Source organism: Ambystoma mexicanum, chromosome 1p, assembly GCF_040938575.1.
Source record: "Ambystoma mexicanum isolate Mex_15411 chromosome 1p, UKY_AmexF1_1, whole genome shotgun sequence".
NCBI classification, from domain to species: Eukaryota; Metazoa; Chordata; class Amphibia; order Caudata; family Ambystomatidae; genus Ambystoma; species Ambystoma mexicanum.
The window spans coordinates 198,496,084-198,517,821 of NC_090921.1; the positions used below are offsets into that span (position 1 = coordinate 198,496,084).

Sequence of the window (21,738 nt, forward strand, 5' to 3'; positions counted from 1 at the left end):
GGCCTTTTGCAATTAGTGCAGAGCATGGGTTTTTGATTATTCCATGTACACCAGGCCATTGCTTCAGGCATTAAAAGAAGCACAGAAAAACAAAACACACATACAATCGACAGCTGTATTGGGTTACATGTTGATGAGCTAAAACTCCAGATAGCACATGCTCCAGTGTTAGCAACAACAAATTACAAAGAAACATTTCTCCTGTTCTCACATTCAGATGGAAAAGTAATGACATCAGTACTGACACAGAAGTAAGGACAGGGACACCAGCCCACAAGCCAATTGCATTTTGCAGTGGGTCACTGGATGCAGTTATGCAAGAATATTTCCCATGTGAGCACTCGCAGTTGAGATGGCTTCCACAATAACTTTGGGGTGCCCAGTAGTTTTGTACGTGGAACATGCATTATTTTCTATAATGGATAAAACAAAATCAATACTGACAACTCAGAGATCTTCATGGTATGAGGTTATACTAACAAACCCAGCAATAGAAGTGGTGAGATGCAGGACCATAAACCCAGCAGAGTTAATTACAGAGAAAACAGAGGAAGGGGATTATGTACATGAATGCATAGCATGTATGTAGAGGAAACTCCCTGGTTAAGAAAGAAGTGACCAAAGGATGGGGACATGATTTTCATTGACAGAAGTTACAGCATTGACCAGACCACAGTGCAAAAACATTCAGGTTGCGCAGTGGTGGGGCATAGACAAGGAGTACACGAAGGGGAGGAGTTGATAGTGTGCTCACAGACGCGACTACCAAATCATTACTCTGCAGAAGGAGCAGAACTTGTGGCCTTGATTGAACCACTAAATATGTCAGAGGCCAGGCAGTGAACATCTTTTATGATTTGGCCTATGTTACCTCCAAAGTGCACTCAGGGTCAGAAAAGTGGTAAAGGAGAGGGTTTAAAAGAAACAATGGCACTCCCGTTCAGCATGCAGAATTATTGAGTAAACTACTAGAAATGTTAGCACTCCCAGTAGAGTTAGTATTAATAATGTACAAAGCCCATACAGTAGGGCACAACTTTATTTCACTAGGAAACGAAAGAGCAGACAGAGCAGCAGAAGAAGCAGCATACTCGCCAGAGGAGTCACATGTGCTGTTCCCTGGTGAATAAAATACCTCTAATAGCAGTATTAAAAGTAAAGTGAGCAATGAAAAATAGGCATTGCCAGAAAACTGTAATGTAACCCCAATATTGCAGATACTAGAGTCCATTTCTGGGCCTTAGCAATTATTGTAGGGCATGGGATTTTGAATACATCACATATGTCAGGCCACTCTTCAAAGGACCAAAGTTAGCGCAAAAGAACAGATGTGACATAGGGTCTGATCACGACTTTGGCGGTAACCCTTAAATCCGGCGGTAGTGCTATTACCGCTGGATTTAAGGGTCCGCCAAATCAGGACTTTGGTAGATTTCTCTCCAGCTCTGAGCTGGGGGGAAATTCGCCGAAAATTCACGCTATTACCGCCGGCGGGAAATCCGCCGGCGGTAAGAGCGCAAACATTCCCTATTGAGCCCAATGGTGAATGGGGCATTCCCGAATGGGCTCAATGGGGAATGGGGATTAACATTACCGCCAAACTCGTGATGCGGTGCTATTAGCACCGGGGAGTTTGGCGGTAGGGCTAATACCGCCGGCGGTAATACTGCCAGCGTTACCGCCAAAGTTGTGATCAGGCACTAGCCTGGACAGGCAAGATTATAGATACCTTTGGCAAGTTGAAACTAGCAATTAGTACAGCTCCAGTGTTAGGGATTCCTGAGTACAAAGAAGACTTTTTTCTGTTTTCCCATTCAAATGGAGTACTGATTATGGCTTTCCTCATACAGAAAAGTTCTATGGGATACAACCAATTGGCATTCTACAGTGGGATTTTATATGCACTAATGAAAGGACATTATCCGTGTGAGCAGCCATTGGCTGCAGCAGCTTTTGCAATTGAGAAACCAGCAAGCATAACTATGGGCTGTTCAGTTACATTATATATTGATCATGCTCTTTTTGCCATACTTGAAAAGCCCAAAAGTACATTGACTACATAGAGAGCTTCTGGCTATGAGGTGATCATATCAAATGCATCAGCAAAAGTTGTTAGGTTGTCAGTGAACCCAGCCAGATTCCTAGCATTAACAGTAAAGGAGGGAGATAATGTACATTATTGTACTACCTACAGTGATTAATAGGATGATGTGCCTCATGTTAAAGAAAATGCCATAGGAGAGTGGATAATTCTCTTCATTGATGCGTCATCAATGATAGATTGGAGCTCTGGTGAAAGGCACAGTGGAACAGCAGAAGTAAAGGCAGGAGAAAATGACAGCTTTGAAATAGTAACAAGCGCAGGATTGCCGACACATTTTGTAACACAAGCAGCAGAGTTGGTAGCTTTGATTTTGGCACTTGAAGCAGATGAGATGAGGTGGTAACAATGTATTCCGGCTCTGCCTATGTGGCATCTACAGTACATGCAGGACTGTCACTTTGGAAAAGGAGGGGATTCCGCCATGCTGACGGCACAAGAGTACAGCATGCACCATTACTAGAAAGGCTCATAGATGCACTTGATCTTCTTGAAAACCACTCTGTTCTGTTCTATTAATCCTGATCCAACCATATTTGACTGCTTGCACCGCAAATTCTTTTATTTATTTAAATTTGTTTTTAAAGCGCTCACACAACCCGCAGGCATCGAGGCGCTGTTCCAGAAATTGTGTGTTTTTTAGTTGCTTAATTGTTTTTTTTTGTCTTAGTTGCATATTTGTAACGCGCTTAAACACCCAGAGGTTTCTAAGCGCGGACCCGGGGATCGAACCTGTTGGTTCGTGTCGTCTTGCTTCCAAGGCGCGCACGTTGCCGCTGAGCTATCCTCCAGGACTAAATTCTTTGTTCCACTGTAACCTAAAAACGTGCACATCTGTCCTTTACTCTTTGTGAATGTTTGAACAAGCTCTATTGTGTAAAATGTAATCCTAAGCCTTCTGTAATTAGCTCCACGATACATCAGGGACACTGTGCGCTATGTAAATTTAAACAAATAAATAAATAAATAAATAAATAAATAAATAAATAAATAAATAAATAAAATAAATACAAAATAAATACATAAATATATTCCATCGGCTATCACCATAGTGAAGTGTACAGCGCACACCAAAGGTGCAGATTTGATTTCTCGCTGCAATAAAGCCGCTGATTTAGATGCAAAAAGGCAGGATATTTTCCAGAAGTATCTGACATTGCAACTGCTCCAAACAAATACACAAGTACACAGAACGTGGTGTGAAGGAGGTATTTAATATACTACCCACAGCGCAAATTATTGAGTTGCAGGTGCGGACATGACCACACCAGAAGAGAAGGAATTGTGGAACAGGAGGGGGTGCTCATTTTCCCCCACAAAAGCAATGTGGTAGCAAGACACCACAGTGAACCCTGTTATGCCCCCTATGGCTGCTTACAGTAGCACTAGAACAGTTGCACTATCCAGCACACATAACAAGGGAATGTCTTGCAGTACTCATTTCGCAGGGTTGGTTTGTCCCTAACTTAAATGATCACATTGCAAATGTTGTCATACATTGTTTTGTATGTCAACAGGTCACTGCTGGCCATACTTTGAGAATGGTCAGAGGAGCAATACCCTGTACTACTTAACCATTTCAGCGTTTTCATATTGACTATGTGGATATTTGCCAAATTTGTTACAGCTACAAGTATATGATAGTAGTCATACATCCTTTTTCCCACTGCATCGTAGCCAGGCCATGCACCCACCCAGATGCAACATCAGTTTCAAAATTCCAAGGTTGGGGGGTTTGCAAAGAGCTATGTTACAACAATGGATCCCACTTTGTAAATAAATTGTTTCAGCGCATCACTATCATTTTGGGAATACATTCTCGTCTGCCTATAAACCCAAGAAAACACCATCTGTGAGCACCTAAATTCCCAAAATAAAGGGCCCGCTTAAAAAGATTTGGCTACACTGCCTCCCGTTATCACTATTTGCTTTGTGCAATCAGCCAGGATCTGATCATCACTTGACTTCACATGAGCTGTCGACAGGGCACCAAATGCATACTCCTGTTTTTCCTCCCACCCAGGCTCGTACTGATGCTGTGATTGCTGCAACTGTGTTGGGGAAAGAATTGCATAATTATTTGACAGCTATCCTGGAATCTCTTAAATGTATGTCTCGTCAGGTGCAGACTCAACAGGGGAGCTGGAAGACGACAGAAGAAGAATGTGAAACAACTGACCTGGCCAATTTGTAAAAGATGTCTGATAAACTTGGGTCAGGGCATTTCCTTTAGAGGCAGGTTTTATACAGAGCCGTGGATTCTTGAGCAAAGCGGGCGTCCATTCATTCCTGCAATCCTGAAAGGCAACTTGGTCATGATTAGATATTTAGGCAATACGACCCGAGGAGGGGGCCGTCCTGGGGGCATTACCCGACCGGTATTGCCCCCCCCTCTGAGGGTCATATTGCCATTAGTACCCAGGCCCGTTAGATCGGAGTACTAATGGATTTCTTTTTTGTTGCAAAACGCATCGTGTTTCTTGGCGGCCATGGAAACCAAAGTAAATGGCCACCGTGGAACAGGATAAGGGACTATGTGTAGTCCCTTTTCCCTTTCCGTGGCTGCTTTAGTTAGTTGAAAAAAAGAATGCTGGAGCCTGAGGACCGGCATGCTGGAAACGCAGGAACGCAAGCAGGAATACCGGCAGGTACGGCTCACAAGCGCACCAATGTGTGCGTTTGTTTCATTGTTATATCGGCGCACCAGATACTAATTTTCAGTATTCGTAGGTAATATTCATCCTGGTGTGACTTAGAAATCAGTATCTGATGTTCAATGACCCTAATACTAGACACATCAGCAGGCATATTTTCTTTTTCTGAATCATTTTGTTAGAGATGTCTTAACTAATGTAAATGTTGTGACCATTCCATCTCAGCGGCCACACATGTTTTCAATCCTCTAATAACTTGAACGACTTGAGTGTACAGAACATTCAGTGTGCAGTGTGTAGAAAATGGACCCTCTAGATGTGGAGCTAGAAGAGAAGAGGTAAGGAGAGGAGATGTGGAAGAAATTAATTTAAAAGGCGATCATGCAAAAAAATCACTATCTTCTGGGATCTCATAGACACATTCTTTCTGCTTCTATTTCTAGATCCTCTACCATCTTTCACAGGTTTCAAATCTCTGTGTTGAATGCTCAGTCTGCTTACTTCTGTCTTCACAAACCCAGTTCTCCAGACCAGTATCATGAGAGGTAAATTGAACACGAGTGGTAGTCATGGCTCTGCAGAACAGAGTACGTTTTTCCTTGAATGGTAATTGGATCTTGTGATATTTACCTCCATGTTTTGTAGTTCTGGTGACAATTATGTCTGGCAATAATACCCTACTGTTATTGGCTGCACTTTGAACAGGAATAGTGATATTTTCCAAAGGAGATTGAAGATATGTTCATTGGATTTTCATAGAAAAACATGTTCAAAAATGACCAACAAGGTTTTCATATTCATTTAAGTGAAACTGAGGCACATTGTCTGCATCCAAATCTCTAATCTATTAAATGGATCATGAATTGTGGCCAAACTAAACATCCAAAAACATGTTCTACACTGTCTGCATAGTTGTGAAACAACACCTTTATTTGCACAAACTTTCATGCAAGCGTTGAATGAGCATATTGACTGGCACTTCACAACTGAAGAGAAATGTGACAAACTGATTCCAGGATGACTCTTGACTTTCTAGGGCACAGCAATGACCTGATCCATATCTTTGCCACACCCCAATAGACCGACAAACGTCTTCAGTCTTGAACGCATCTTTTGGGAATATTGCATGTAGACTAAGAAGTGTTATCAACTATTCCTCACAGATTGCACTTAGTTGGAGCACGTCATCTTTTATATGTAGTTGGGCATATTAGGGCGTGTTCTAAAGTCTGAATATCCCCCTTTCAGCAGTTGGTTTTCTTAAACAAATATCTGAAGTAATACAGTTTTACACACAATGGGACATAATTTACAGGCTTCAAATTACCCCCTCAAATACTATACAGTGAGGGTGCACCTAGATATAAAGTATACTGGGAAGCATACGCTGTTATTTAACAATTCCCTTCTGAAATCAGTTTCTACGAAATTATTTTATAAGTGTCTTTTAACAAGGAAGACGGAATAAGATCTGTTAAGCAAGTGATGAGCTTCCACAGTTTGTTCTGCAGGGAATGGATGAAAAATAATTTGAGGAAGAGTGGTCTCCCTCAAAGAAATCAACATTGTGCTTCCGGATGTGCCTGCCTGCCTCAAAGCAGGACACTGGCCCTCATTCCGATTATGGTGGTAATCATGGCGGTATATGCGCAATGACTGCCTCCCATACCGGTACCAACTCCGGTTTGGTTCAATGGGGACTTACCGGTCCATTCTGACCTTGGAGTGACCGGTAAATCCCCATTTACCAAACCATTCCCCATTCCCATTTGAGGCCCCATTAGCTCAATGGGAATGGGGAGGGCACAAATAACGGGCTGGCGTATGCCCAGCCCGTTATTTGCACCCAGGTCCCTTAACGGGTCCCGTCTTTAACACCTGGTAAGACCAGGCGTTAAGGAAGGGACCCGCTAAGGAACCTCGTAGTAGGGCGGTAAGGGATTACCGGCACCGGTCTCCTTACCGGTGCCCGGTATCCCTCACCGCCCTACTCGGAACGAGGGCCACTGTCTGCATCTGTTTGCACACATTATCATGGGGCTCGGTTTTTCAAATCTATTTATCATTATTGATATGATGTGGCATTTATAACGCGCATATACACAAGTGTTTCAAATCGCGACGAGGCAAGGGAGGGGGAACAGAGGGAAGACAGACAACTATCTTACTAGGCGAAGTGCCATTCAGATCGCGCAAGTGCAAAGGCAGGGGAAGGGGGAAAGTGCAGTGCATGGGATAATAGAACAACAAGATAAATAAACGGCCAGCAGGTTGCAAGTGCAGGGTGAGTGCAGAAAATAAGTGCTAGTGGGGGGACTGTCGGGATACAGAAAACAGTCCACAGGTGCAAGGGTTGCCAGGGTGGCAGTGCAGGCGTGCAACTGGCAAGGCTAGGGCCCAAGATAAGATGGGTGGCCAGGTAACCAGTGCAGTTTCAGTAACAGCCAGGACATTAGCAGGGGAGAGGGGGAGAGAAAGCAGAAGCAAAGAGGAGGGTTTTCAGGTGCTTCCAGAACTGCAGGTGGTTCTCCTCAAGTTTCAGGGAGGCAGGGAGGCTGTTCCAGAGGGAGGCCCCAGCCGAAGAGAGAGATCTGCCACCAACTCGTTGCTTGGAGAAGCGACTGACCCTGAGGGAGTTGGAGGCGGATGAGCGAAGAGCTCGGGAGGGAAGGTACCTAGGAAGGGAGAGTTGAAGGTATTGTCTGTTTTCTGTCTTAGATTCAGTCTGATTCAAACCAGATTTTCATAATAAGATTGTCTGCTTTATTATATCTGTTGTATATTTCTTTTGTGTGATTTGTGTATTAGAATGTTATGGAGAATTCTGATATTTCAGGCACTTTAATTAACACGTTGTAATATCTATCCTCATGACCCTCGGATTGACCAAGAACCAGCTGTACATTACTGACCCTTAAGTCGATTAAGGAAGTGTGGAGTCCACAATGCTTGTGAAGGTGCTTTTTTAGAGTTCATAAGGAAATGATGTACTTGCCTGTGTCTATCATAGACAGGGATTGCTGAAAAAAAGTGGACAGTGGTAAGTTTCTGAATATCTTTTCAGACAATTGAGGGTTCTCCACTAGAAATACATTTACAATTACTAAAAAAGAGAATGACAATATGATTGGTCCTGAATGGGGGCAAAGTACTGAGGTTCTGCGCTTATGGCTTTGTGACAATACTGAGTCAATAATGCTTGCCCTCTTGTGTGAAGGTTATTTAACTGGGTTTCTGAACCCATAACAACAAAAGGAGATAAAAAGAACCAGTAGTTTTAATAATCCCAACAGTCGCTGAAACCAAATTTAAAGTCACCAAAAGTTAGATTCCTACAGAAATGAAGTCATTAAATCAGATCCACATTTAGGGGGCAGATGAACAACCATGAGCAAGAAAGCTAATCTTGGGTCAGGCAAGAATTCACCAAATAGTGTGTGTGAGGGAGGAACGGGGAAGAAAGAGCATATGTAAGTGTATGTTCAGCCAAGATCCAAGTATGAATGGAATAACTACCAAATTCTGACAAAAAATTAATAAATAAGGTTACTTCTCCCAGCTCTTTTGCTCTGTCAATATTACGTTTGCATAGTTCTCTGTTTGGGTGAGGAAAAAGAGCATGTCCAGAAAACTGCTATTGAAAGCTTTCCGGAGTTCCCAAAATATCAAATTTGTGTAGCAGAATAAGTTCCACAATGGCATAGTGTGACATGGCACGGGGTTTGCATTAACGTGTGCACTGCAAGCTGCTGAAAATGAGCTTTTAGCAACTCGGGCTGTTATGGTTAGGGATGATTCTATATAACAATGTGTATCCTGTGTAAAGTGACATGGTTAGCACATGCATTAGCTCTGAAATACGTACTCATGTCAAGTGTTTTATGAAAATGTCCAGTATACCAGTCTGAAACAGTGGCTTTTACCCGGGAGCACTTCCATTAAGAGGACGGCCTGTGTTATGATCAGCCCTTCATGGCCTCAATGAAAAGACCACATCTCTCACACCTCTCTTATATAATTTGCAATTATATATAATGTATACTGGTCTTAGATAAAAGTTTTGTTAAGAAACATACATTTATATTGTGATTTATTTGAAACTCATAATTATCAAGCGGTAGCGCATTTAATGTAAAACATTGACCTTTGTAGCAGAAGGACTTCTGTATTTTAGTGGAAAGAATGGGTTTCTAACTTGCTTTCATTTTCGTCCTATTGCTTGCCTCTCTCCCCATAAGGTATTCCTTTGTGTTCATCTCAGGTCTGAGTAGGATGATGTAACATTTTGGGAAAAATATGCAAGACACCAATGAAGAGCTGGACGACAAGATGGCAAAGATCTCCATAGCCACCATGTACTTTCCTTTAGTGCTGAGGTAGGCTGGAATAAATGAGATCCAGACGCTGAGGAAGGCCAGCATGCTGAAGGTGATGAACTTGGCTTCATTGAAGCTGTCAGGTAGTTTTCTGGCTAGGAAGGCTACCATGAAACTGACAGTGGCTAGCAGTCCAAGATATCCCAGCATGCACCAGAAAGCAGTTGGAGACCCTTCATTACATTCAACTATGACAATTCCAAGCTGTGTGTGTATGTTATATTCTGAAAAAGGTGGAGACAAAATCAACCAAGAGACACAAATAAGAACTTGAATAAGAGTACATACACTGATGACCACATATGACAGTCGTGGTCCGACCCATCTTCTTAACCTATCAGTGGGATTGGTAGCATTGAAAGCAATGACCACCATTATTGTTTTAGCCAAAATGAAAGAAACACAAAGAGTAAAGTTTATGCCAAAAGCTGCCTGGCGGAGTAGGCATTTCTCAGAAGTTGGATAACCAATGAAAACCAAAGAGCAGAGGAAACACAGGATCAGGGAAAGAAGCAGCAGGTAACTGAGGAAGCAGTTGTTTGCTTTGACGATAGGTGTATTTCTGTAATGGACGAAGAGTCCCAGGATGGCTGCAGGGATTATAGAGAGGATACCGCTGGTTGCCACTAAGAATGTCCCCAATGGCTCTTGATATGAGAGGAACTGAACAGGCTTCAGGAGGCATCTGTTTTGATTCAAGTTGGGCCACTGATCCCAAGGACATTTGGAACACTCCACTGAGTCTGCAATTAAAAGGTAAGTGAGATGTTATACTGAAACCCTCTTCATTTTTACTCTTGCGATTCAAATAGATATTGTCTACTTGCCTATTTCTTTTGCTATCTCCCCCTGAGGGCAAAGGATGCACATGAAGCAGCATATGGGCTCTCCCTCTTTAGCAGCTTTTCGAAATCCAGGGGGGCAGCTTGGATTGCACATAGAGCCAGGGATCTGGAAAGAGAAATGAAAAACTCTTTAATCACTTTTCTTAGACTGCCACAGTATGTGCATGGTCATCAAAGCTCACTTGAGGTGTAGAGGAAAAGGTACTGAACCCGAAGTTAGACAGATTATAACCAGAACCTGTCATTATGCTGATGGGATTTCGGCGGTGTCAGAACATGCGCACTGGCAGCGCCACCTGCAGGCTTTAATCTATTGCAAGGACAATGGGCCTCACTAGGAGTACAGCGGTGTGTGAAAAAACGGTGGTAACAAGTTGGTAATTCTTTTATTGCCATGTTACCACCACATTACCACACCACCAGGTTTGGTGGTAAGCTTGGGAATATATCTCCATCAAAATGGTGGAGTTAAATCCATCACATTACCGCCAAAAATTGGCAAAATCAGCAGAATCTCCCCAGCAGTAGTTCCACCGAAATTCCCCAGGAGTCCACACACTGCACTACCATCACCACCAATCCGTGGGACCAAGTGGTGGTATCAGTTTTCCATTGGGCAGTTTTCCCGAAGATTTACCACCAAAATACTGCTGTGTAACAATGCCCAATGTCAATATCAATGCGGCCACTGCCTAAATTCATGGAAATTAACACTCTGGGGTTTGCCTATCAAAGGATCTTTCCATTGCGTTCACCAAGAGATACGTTCATTTGACAATTTTCTAACAGATTAGGGATGACAATTATGACTGACACAATAAATCATACCCAGAAAACACTGACATATTGTTTGGAAGGAGACAGCAAAATAAAATAAAGCAATGCGTTATCTAAACATTACATGTTTCTGCAGTGGGCTCAGAAATCACTTATGAAGAGGACCTGTCGCTAGGCTAGAAAATAAATAATGCAGAACTTCTTCAAATGATGAAGTATCAGAATGGCCAGGGAAGTTCAAATAGGAATGTCTATTCCAAAGGAAAGGCAAGATGCAGAACCTTAGAACAGATTAAGAAACCTAAAGTGAGTCAGTGTACATCTTGCTCTAACATCAGCTACTAGAGATGAACACAGAGGATATTAATGTAAATGATATCTGCCCATTTAAGAGGGTGTTTGCAATTGTTGTTTGCAGGACAGAGCTCATCTTGTTGTATGTTGGGTTTATAAACTCTTCCACTGCCACATACATGACCTCCTCCATTGATGATCTTCTCGTATGATCAGTGAATTCACAAGGTGTGGTTGGATGTCATGATATGTATTTCATGGGTTGATAAGAGGATGGTTCTGCCTAGGGGGTCAGAAACGTAGAGGCCCACCACAGCTCATTTCCATCTGATTTTTATGTTGGGGGGGGGGAGACTTCTTTGGGCCCTACATATCACCTTGCAGTCGGGATTTATTGAGGTCAAGAATGGTTCCCCATGATTCCTGTCTGGTGATGTCTTTCAGCCGGCTAGCATGCCTGTAGGATCCTCCCCATAGTGTATAACACTGGGGTGGGATCATATTGACTCGTGTCATAGGGGCCTGTGGTACGGAAACATTCGTATATCTGTATGTCAAGTAAAATTCCATGTACCCCACCTTATAAATGCACTGTTTTATGTAGTCCATTGTGCCTACGTGTCGAAGGAGCCTGCAAATTATAAAAATACATATATCTCCAAGGCAGTGGCACCATGCTGTTGTATAAGGACAATGGGCCTCAATACAAGTCTGGTGGTAGCCCTGCCAGTAAAACTGGCAGGCTGCTGCTGGACTTGCAAATTCTACCGGCATCTACCTTGCCGGAAACACCGGGGCATTACAGCCCCGGCAGTCCCGAAAGTCAGGCGCCGGTAAATAGTAATTCCCATTTCCCAGGACTCAATGGGAATGGGAAAAACTGAAGTACCGGCACCGTTATTAACGATGCCGGTGCTTCCGTGATGGTCTGCTTACTATGGCTGCTGTGCCCAGCATGGTCTGACCTGCCGGGCACAGCAATTCCGGCAAGCCGACCCGTAGTGTGCGAATCCGGTAACAATGGTGCCAGTAGACTTACCGGCACCGTTGTTACCAGACCGGCACACTTGTAATGAGGCCCAATGTCTTCCGAGGAGCAGCATGACAACAGGCACATTTTGCAAACAGATATAAAACACAGAAGGTAGAAAGAGTGAGCGATAGTTTGTCCTGAGATTTGACCTGTACAGTCATTTGACATTCATGTCACTAAATTTACTGGACATTCACAGGTATAATTCAATGATGCAGCCAGCTAGCTCTTTCAATGACACATGGTTTTGAAGTAATCAGGATGAACTTTCAAATGCATTTTTGTGAGAGGTGCATCTGTTTGGTAAACTGCCAACTGGTTTGTCAATTTGTTAGCTTGGATGCCCCATATGGAGCAAGAGCCATGTTTTGGAAGGTGACTGGTCATGCTGGGTGGCATTCCCGACCGACTGACGGGACAAGGCAGTTGGATTTGCTGGGTTGGCCTGACAACCTAAAATAGGCCTTTTATCTTCCCTTGACACTATGGTTTGTTCATAAAAAAATGGGGGAATGTGGCTGGTACACGAGACCTTACAAAAGCGCTATATATTGTGTACCCCGGCCCTTTTCATATGGGGACTAGATGGAAATGCCAACATACAGATGGTTCATAAACATATAATAGTATGTGCAAGCAAAAGTTAAGTAGGTATTGCCTTCAGTGGTTCCTGTAAGTAGAGCAGGCTTAGACAAGTCTATAACCGTAGTAAATGTTGCAAGCTAATGTATGTGTGCAGCATATGCTGTGGGTAGTGTTGTGTAGTACATGGATTTCTAAAATGGGTACTAACATTTAGCATTAGGGACAAAAAGGGGTGTGAATGGGGCTACTAAAATTTTTTATTGGGTTTAGAACAAGTGGCTAGAGATGTAGGATGTAGACCCTAATAGTACCAACATGTCAGCAGGAGTATGAACAAACAGCATTTCTGGCGATTGCTAGGTTAAGAAAATAAAGTGAAACTAGAAAACTGAAGAGCAGCGTTTGCTAGGTGAGATGTGAGATTCAGAGCAATTAGTGACAGGCCTTAAAAAAAGAACACGTTCATTGTTCATACAAAGCAAGAGCAGGAAGAGACATTTAACAGTGTGCAGTCTTAGACAGCTGATGGCGAAATGGCTACTACTGTGACACTTTTTTGGTTTGATTGATGATGTGTTGGAGCTGCAATAGGAGTGGCTGGTTGCATTTACACTGCCTAATGCATCACAAAATTGTAGCATATGAAAAGAGTCCAGTCAGGTAGAACAGGAATAACTTTGCTAGGGTTGCCAATATAGAATCAGTGAGCTCGGTGTTAGAAGGTGCTGGAAAGGGTTCGAATATTCTAGCACCTAATGAAGTTGGAAGTGACTTCATGAAAGGGGCTGGAAAATATGAGGGGTAACATCACAAAATAGGAGGGGAAAATGTAAAAATCCATAAAAACCATAGAGGAAAGGGCTGGATTGTTGAGAAGGGTCATGGGCTTGTTTTGTTTTTGGCAAAACCTGGCTTTTACAAGAGATTGGGGGTTAACAAAATCTGGAGCTGACAAAGAAAAAGCTTAGAAAAAAAGCCGAAGAATCAAAGAAAAGAGAAGGATCATTTTAACTTCAGCTGGCTATGTGGGCGGATTCTTGCAGGGGGATGAGTGAAGAATTTTCTGACACCTCTGATTGCATCAAATTGTTAAACTTGGGACTGGCTCGTTAACTGTGCTACTCCCAAGCAGAAGGCATCCGGCCAGACTGAGAGGCTGGGTCTTTGGCTGCAGACAGCCGAGCACACGTTATCTCTGGAAGCTGAGAGACAGACAGAGGAGTGCCGGGTGTCCTGAGAAGGTGGTGTCCTGACAGCCAGGCAGAGATCTGTGAGAAGGGGCGGTCGAACCCAGGGCAAGCTGAAGGCATCCTGGAGTGGCTGGATTTGCAAGAGTCATAGCATAGGACAAGGGAGGTGAGTATCAATGTGGTGGACATTAACCAGGACACTTCTGCAGGGAAATGTTGCACTTCTTCCTCTGTCTCTGAGGTACTGAGGGACCAATGTAGTAGCTTGAGTCTAAATTTAGTAGTGAGGGCTTGTTTAGCACCGTGGAAGGGTTTATAGTCTCCTAATCTCATCACTAAGCTAATATTAGACAGGGGTGGGGTGTAACTAAGGGTGAAATTGCTCCATGTCCTGTTGCACTCATTATTAATTAATTCCAGTTAGGGTTTCTCAGAAAAAACAGAAAATTGCATATGTTTTGAAACGTGTTTAGTTTTCTCACATTTGCCAATGCAAATTGTTGACATATTCGTTTTTATCACCTATAACCAATGCAAATGGAAGTGCTTGTTGTCTTGCTAGCATCTATGAATATTGTCATTGTAAGTGCATAATTGAGAGCATGTGTGGAGTTTTTATTGTGTAGCCTGTTCAAATCATGGTTTCCAGTGTTACACAAATATTGTGTGTGTCTGGTGTTAGGCAAAATCATATGCAGTACCCTTTGGGAACACCACACACAATTAAGACTACAAGTGACAGTACAAATTCACCTTTGGTACAAGCCTGTACTACACAGTAAAATGGTAGCGATGGCTGAGCAGCCAGACTTATCTCAAGAGCAAAGTGAGCAGTATCAATAGTTACAAAAAGGACAGCAATTTACTATGGATCAAGCATTTACACATAATTTATAAAAAACAATTCACCAAAGTAAAGCAGTTGAAAAATCACACTCCTAATACACTACACAACACCCAATAGATTCAGGACAAGTTAGGTTCAAAATGAAGTGAGAGCAAAATGGCACTCCAGTAATTCAAAAGGGAGGGAAAGACAAGTTACACAAAAGTTAAGCAGCACCAACAAGTAAGTAAGCAGGACAATCAAGAAAAGACAACTACGGTGAGGAAATGAAATCAAGAGGCCTAAGCCAAAGTCAGTGGACCAGAGTCTTTGCAGAGGATCACACAGTTCAGAGTAGTTTGCGGTTAAGTCTTTGCCAAGAGTTCAGATCGAAGTTGGACGGATGAAAAGTTACTTCAAAGAATAGAGAAGGAGAAGCTCCCGGATTGGCAAAAGATTTCACACACTTTCACCGTGGTTGAATGGAACGAACAACTGGGGTTCGCACAGTACCTTAAAAGCAGAAGAATACTGTAGCTGAGGCAGGCGTTCCTGGCAGATCCTGCAGGCTCATGGTTCCTGGAGTGACTGTAAGACTGACAAGAAGGAGATAGGCTGGAGGGTCCTGCACTGCTCAGGGAAGAAACCAGTGGAGGAGCAAAACAACAAATAAAAGGTGCGGTCCTTAAAACCCAAGCAGCGTCCGGTCCTCCTGGCTATCCGGTTCACTGTAGCTGTGTACAGCAAATTGGACCAGAGGACGGAGGCCTGGCTTGGGGTTTGGCGAACTGGTTGGTCCCACCAGCTCAAGGGGAGAAGATTCCTTGCAGATCTTCCCTGTAGTCGAAGCTTGGAGATTTGGACTTGCAGCGCGGCTTCACCAAGAGGTTCAGTCGTGGTAGAGGTGCTCTTCTGTCAGCTTCTCTTCGGTTGTCTCAATCCAGTGGCGACTCTGCCATCTCAGTCCCAGAGACCTGCTTTTTATGCAGCTTTCCCCCATGCACACAGCCTGGCTGTCAATCACAGAGCAGGGCGGCTGTCCCGGTTGGACCGTCACCTCAGCCAATCATACCAGAGTGTGACATGGGTCTCCAAGGAGACCCTGTGCAGGGAGTCTAAAACCCCTCCCTCACATCCTGCCCCCCCTAAGACATTCAGGCGCCTAAGGAGGGCTTCTGTGCAGAAGCCCTCCAAAGGACGGCGACCAAATGAACCAAACCTGGTTTTGGCCCGCAGAGTAAAACACGAGAAAGACCTTTACAAAAAGAAATGGTGAATAAACCCAGCCAGAACCGTATAAAAGTATATATGGTCCAGCGGGTTTAAGTTCGAGGCTACCAAGAGAGCCTAAATCAATACCAAGGCTATTTAAAATAACCGCAGTAGTAAAAATAGGGTAGATACAACTGCCATCAGCCAAATCGTAAAGAAAGGGGAATGAAATAATGTTACAGAAGAGACAGACAAAAAAGGGGTATCTATCAACCCTTTCCAGTACTCTATGTAAGATAGGTTGTACTTGGTCTGTGATTTTAAAAGACTAATAAAGGCAATGGTAACTTTACATGTTTCTGGGAGAGAGTAGTCAGTCCCTGAAAAATTTAGTTTAAGTGGGAAGTCTGAAAAAGACAACCCTGTGTCACTGCACTGAAGGAGCTGTGTGACACACAGTAAAACAATGTTGCCTATGGAGTAGGTGAGGCTCCACAGTCAATGAACACATACAAATGGCTCACATTCTTACCAGGTGAAAAAAATCAATCCTAGAAATCCAGCAAAGCTGCTGAGGGACTCAGTAGGTAAGGGAAATGTGCCATGCTGGACAATTCTCCCTAATACATGGCACAGTACTAAGCCTGTTGATGTTTAGCCACAGGTCCCAAAGTATAAGAAAACAGTGCCAACAAGGGAAGATTCAGGATTCTCCACTACATTTTCTCCCTCACACTCTCTCGGGTTCTGATCCAGTCGTTGGCAGTAAGAACTTCTGCCAACAACTGGATCAGAACCCGAAACCTCTGATCGGAAGACTTACTGTCACCACTGCAAACCCTTTCGACCACTACCCGCAGGCAATCACAGCGAAGACCCTGTGAAACTAGCCGGACTGTGTCAAGTCCACACAGACAAAGAAGAATCCTAACCCACGACTAAATACTCAACCTAAGAAGATGGAGTAATGAAGCTTAAGCCTCAGTATCCAAAAATCACTTCTGATGTATAAAATCTATCAGCATGAAGAAGACAGACCCTCTCTCAGACCTCCCTGGGCATCCCTCTCCCCTCCCCTCCTATTTCAACATAACCCTCTCTCAGGCCTCCATGGGCTATCTTCTTCCCTCCCCTCCTACTTCTCACTCAACCTCTCTCAGGCCTCCCTGAGCCCCCCTCTCTTCTTCCCTCCCACTGTCCTCTTTCTCAATAACACCTGATGAGGTTTCTAGACAAGTCAGCTCTGTGAATGTCTCATCCAAATCCCTGCTCCCCAACTCCTCCAGAACTATTAAGGACAACTTTATCTCCTTTCTCTCCAGCCTTGGCTGATTTCTGCAATCACTCATTTGCCACTGGATCTTTCCAGTCACTCCTCAAGCACTCCATTGTGCACCCTCTCCTGAAAAAGCCTTCTGCTGACCCTTCCTGTCCGGCTAACTGCCACCCTATCTCCATTACCCCATTCCCCATTCCTGGGAAAACTCTTGGAGAAGCTGGTCATTTCCCACCCAGCTTATCCACCACACTGAATCTGTTGGTTGTCAGGGCTGACAGAGGCACATAAACTGCTCTCCTGAACACCTGTGAAGACTTTCTCTCCAATCTTGTTTCCAACTCTCCTTCCGTTCTCATCCTTCTTGACCTTTCCTCTGCCTTTGATACAGTCAATCATGCTACCCTCATAGATTGGCTCTGCGATACCCTTGGTATCACGGACCAGGCTCTGGACTGGTTGAACTCCTTCCTCTCTGACCAGTACTATGCATAATGACACCCAGCTCTCCTTCAAGCTTCCCTCCTCTGCCTCCTTCCTCTCTCATTCCTGACTGCCTGTCTGCTATTCAGGCATGGTGCATTGCTAACAATCTCTACCTTAATAGTAGCAAGTCAGAGAATCTTTTCATTGAGACTCCTGCTCCCTCTTTCCCTCCCACACACTTGCCACCCTCCATGGGCCCCTTCCCCTTCCCCTCCTGTGAGGCAAAAAACCTTGGTGTCATTTCTGACTGCTCTCTCTCCTTCTCTCTTCACTTCACAGACCTTTCCAAGAAGGTCCAAATTCTTCTGCATCTCCTCAGAGGCATTCTCCCTTTCCTCACCTTCCCCCAGAAACTCAGTGTCTGCAAAGCTCTGGTCCTCACCAGGCTGGACTACTGCAACTGTCTCTTCCTCAATCTGCCTAACTCCTCCATTTACCTTCTTCAATTGATCCAGAACAGGACTGCAAGGCTTATCCTTAGCCTCAAGCCCAGAACTGCATCTCTCCAGCACTCACATCTCTCCACTGGCTCCCAGTTGGTGCAAGGATCAAGTACAATACCCTATGCATCATCCACAGAGCTTTCTGGGGCCTGTGAGCCTGCTACATCCAACTCTTGCTTCCTAATTACCTTCCTGCTAGATCACTTCGGTCTTCTAGCTCCAACTCTCTGCAGATTAGATGCATTTCCAAGCAGAGGGTAGATCTCCCTCTTCTGCCGGTGCCTCCCTCTGGAATGGCCTTCCTGCACTTCTCAGACTTGAGCCAGATCTCCTTAAGTTCCAGAAGCTTCTCAAGACCTTCCTTTTCTCTTCCTCATTTCCTCTCCCTATTCCCTGCTAATTTCCCCATCTGCCTCTTGACAGGCTTCCTGGTTCCTTCAGATTCTTACAGGGCACCAGGCCCCCGTTGTCCAGTATACCCCAGCGCTTGGTCTCCCCTGAACCCCCCTTGACATAAACTTCTTCTGGGCCTCCTCCCCCCACACTAGCCTAGATGGACCTGCATCCCTGAGCCCGTTCAGTCAATTACCTCGTAGACATCCCATCCCCTGCTCTCCATTCATTCCCCTGGTTCTGTCCACTTGGCCTCCCCTGGTACTCACTTTTCTCACTGGTCCTTCCGCCTTGACCGGCACTCCCCCTCCTCATTCTCCCCTGTGCATCTTTTATCGCATTTACACGATCCAAATATCACAAGGTCAAGTAGGACTGTGTTTCTTTTGTCTGAGCACAACAATGCAAGGTTTTCTCACATATTTATTTATCATTGAAAAAGCGTTGTTAAATGGACAATGTGGTTAAGTTGCACTAACGAACACCCATGAAATTCAGTGAAAAAATGTTGTGAAAGGGATGTTATGGTTACAAATAAAGCAAAGTAAAAAAAGTAAAATCAAAAAATCCTTCAAATTCGCCAGTTATGGTACACTAAGCAACCATAACTTGCGCCCCCTTCCGTGCACTGCTAAGACTAACACCCCGGACATCAAAGATGACATCACAATTGTCATTGATGACATCTCTGATGACAACACATATGAAATGAATTGTAATAAAAAGTCTCTTATTAGGGTTGTGTTTATAAAGTTAGTACCAAGATGTCAGGGGTGATCGGGAGCTCTATCATGAACTATTTAATCTATTTAAGAGTGTACTCATCTGAACAAAAGACAATATTAGAGTGTTGTTGTTAATACAGGAACCTATTCATGCATACACATAGGCAATGGCTGCAGCATGCACTATAGAAGTACAATAATTTTAATTTGATAAATCTGGGTAGTAAAATAATGAATGGTACCATCAGAGTTTTCTGTAATGATAAACATGGAATAAATAGCTAATAATTGAAAACTTACTACATACTTGTGTTAGTACAAACAATACACATCACAACCTACAATTCATACAAATCTGAGGCACATACAAGGAAACTTCAGTAAGGAGGAAAGAAACAACACTACCAACAAAATTACAATAACATTAGACTTTATCATCAAGTACACAAATGAATTGTGTGTTTAAGGCTTGCTTATTTCCCCATGTATGTGTACCATGAAGTGACTCCAAATCCTAAGGAAAGTGCCTTAACAACATACAACAAGGTTAATGTGTACGTATGTAACACCTTTTAATTTGTAAAATTGTCTCCGACAGTGAACAAAATCATGTGGCCAACATATGTCAGTGAAGAAAAACAAGTGGCCCAGATATGTGATGTCATCAGTGATTTCATCACTGATATTTGAGATGTCAACTTTTGATGTCCTGGGTGTTAGTCTTAGCAGTGCACGGATGTGGCACGAGTTATGGTTACTTAGCGTAGGATAACTGGCGAATTTCAAGGGTTTTTCACTTGTAACCATAACGTCCCTGTAACAATGTTTTTTCAGTGAATTTCATGGGTTTTTGTTAGTGCAACTTAACCATAACGTCCCTTTAAGAAAGTGTTTTCAGTGAATTTCATAGGTTTTTACTAGTGCACCTTTAGTACGCTACAGGTTCATTATATTATACTCCACCCCCCCTCCCCAATGGGGCAGCTATGGAGTCCGCAGACAGTGTGGTAGTGCATGGACATTGGACATCATTCACAAGGCTCAGAATAATTGGGGAGAACCAAAAAATATGTACCCATCAACCAACAAAAAATTGTACATAAAATCACAACTAATGTTTACAACACACAAATATACCTTTTTGTACAAACACTTTACAAAATACTATTTTTTTCTTTTATTTGGCACACATTACAATGAAATGCACCAATCACAAACCATAACTGAACACTTCATATATTCTCACACATTTTCACTAAATAGTAAGTGCATTGTATTTATTTCTCTATTATTAGCTTTCATTATATAAACATGGGTTATAAGACGGAAGCACATTTTTTTCTCACGGAAATGGCAAACACACTTGAGTGGTTAAAGGAGAACTTCAAAAAAGAAGAAATGAGTGATGATAACATCTCTAATGGTATGCAATACATATGCTAATGTAAACAAATAATGTAATTTGTACACACATTACTAAAATAATAATTTATGTTTTTCTTACAGTATATAGTTTTCATGAAGGAACCATGCCCCAGTTTAATTAAACACAATCCCAAGAATCACAAAGAGAAGTGCTATCCCCATCTGTAAATAATCAAAACATGAACTTGTCTAAAAAAATGGATGAACTAAGTCATGCTTTTAAGGAACTTTTACAGTATGTCAAAATCATGTCAGTAAAAATGTTCCCCATCAATGTCCTTCTTGCACCTGTCCCCCTTGTCCTCAGCCATCATTCCCATCAAATTCTAAACATTTTTATCACAAGCACTTTGATGAAACCTAACTGCCTTCCTCCCTTCATGACTATTGTACACACATTTGTTATTCTCCCATGTATGTTTCCCATTCCGATACCCCATCCCTTTCTTGAAAAAATATATTTTTAATACAATAAATGTTTTGTAAATGCTGTGGGAAATTTCCTTATTTTTTAAAACCCCAATTATGAGTCTGTGTACACTACGACTGTCTATTAAACTGGACAGTTTAAAAGTGCTTTTTCATCCAATCTAGGCTATTTCAAGCTGAAACTTTACCCTTCCACAGCTCCCAGACCCACTCTTGGTTGATATGGCAACTTTTCACAACTTTTCAAGGCCTTTTTATGACTCAGTAGCCCGCCGATAGTCCGCGGACAGTTCCTCTAAAGGGACCCACCCATTACTTTTCCTCATTCTCAATCTGCTTTCCAGGAGAGAGCACCTGTTTTGCTGATCTGTTTTGCGGAAGTTGGTGGAAACCGGGATGGCATCTGTTATGGCCATTGCTTCCAACAGCGTGTTAGTCTGCAGACATCTAAAACAATTCCAGGCATGCGTTGGGAGAATTGAAATCACTTGTTTTGCATTAAAAAATGCTGGCTCTTAAAGGAACCTTTTTTGTGTTTTTGGCTTTTATATGTTTGTTTTCATTTCTGATTTTTACAAACTGAACTAATACAACATTATACTGAATTTAATTATTTCTTCTCACTTTCACAACAATTTTGGAATGTTTTCCACAAAAATCTGATAACC

The 21,738-nt window shown here is 43.0% G+C and overlaps 1 protein-coding gene across 1 annotated transcript in view; it reads right to left on the bottom strand.

Annotated features, from left to right (window-relative positions):
• Nucleotides 1–8,945: 8,945 nt before the first annotated feature.
• Nucleotides 8,946–21,738, bottom strand: part of LOC138467257 (extracellular calcium-sensing receptor-like) — a 151,682-nt gene continuing 138,889 nt past the window's right edge. The window contains exons 5-6 of the mRNA XM_069607279.1: nucleotides 9,959–10,082; nucleotides 8,946–9,874 (exon numbers count right to left, since the gene is read on the bottom strand). Of these exons, the coding sequence (XP_069463380.1) occupies nucleotides 8,946–9,874; nucleotides 9,959–10,082 (1,053 nt within the window). The remainder of the gene's footprint in view (nucleotides 9,875–9,958; nucleotides 10,083–21,738) is intronic.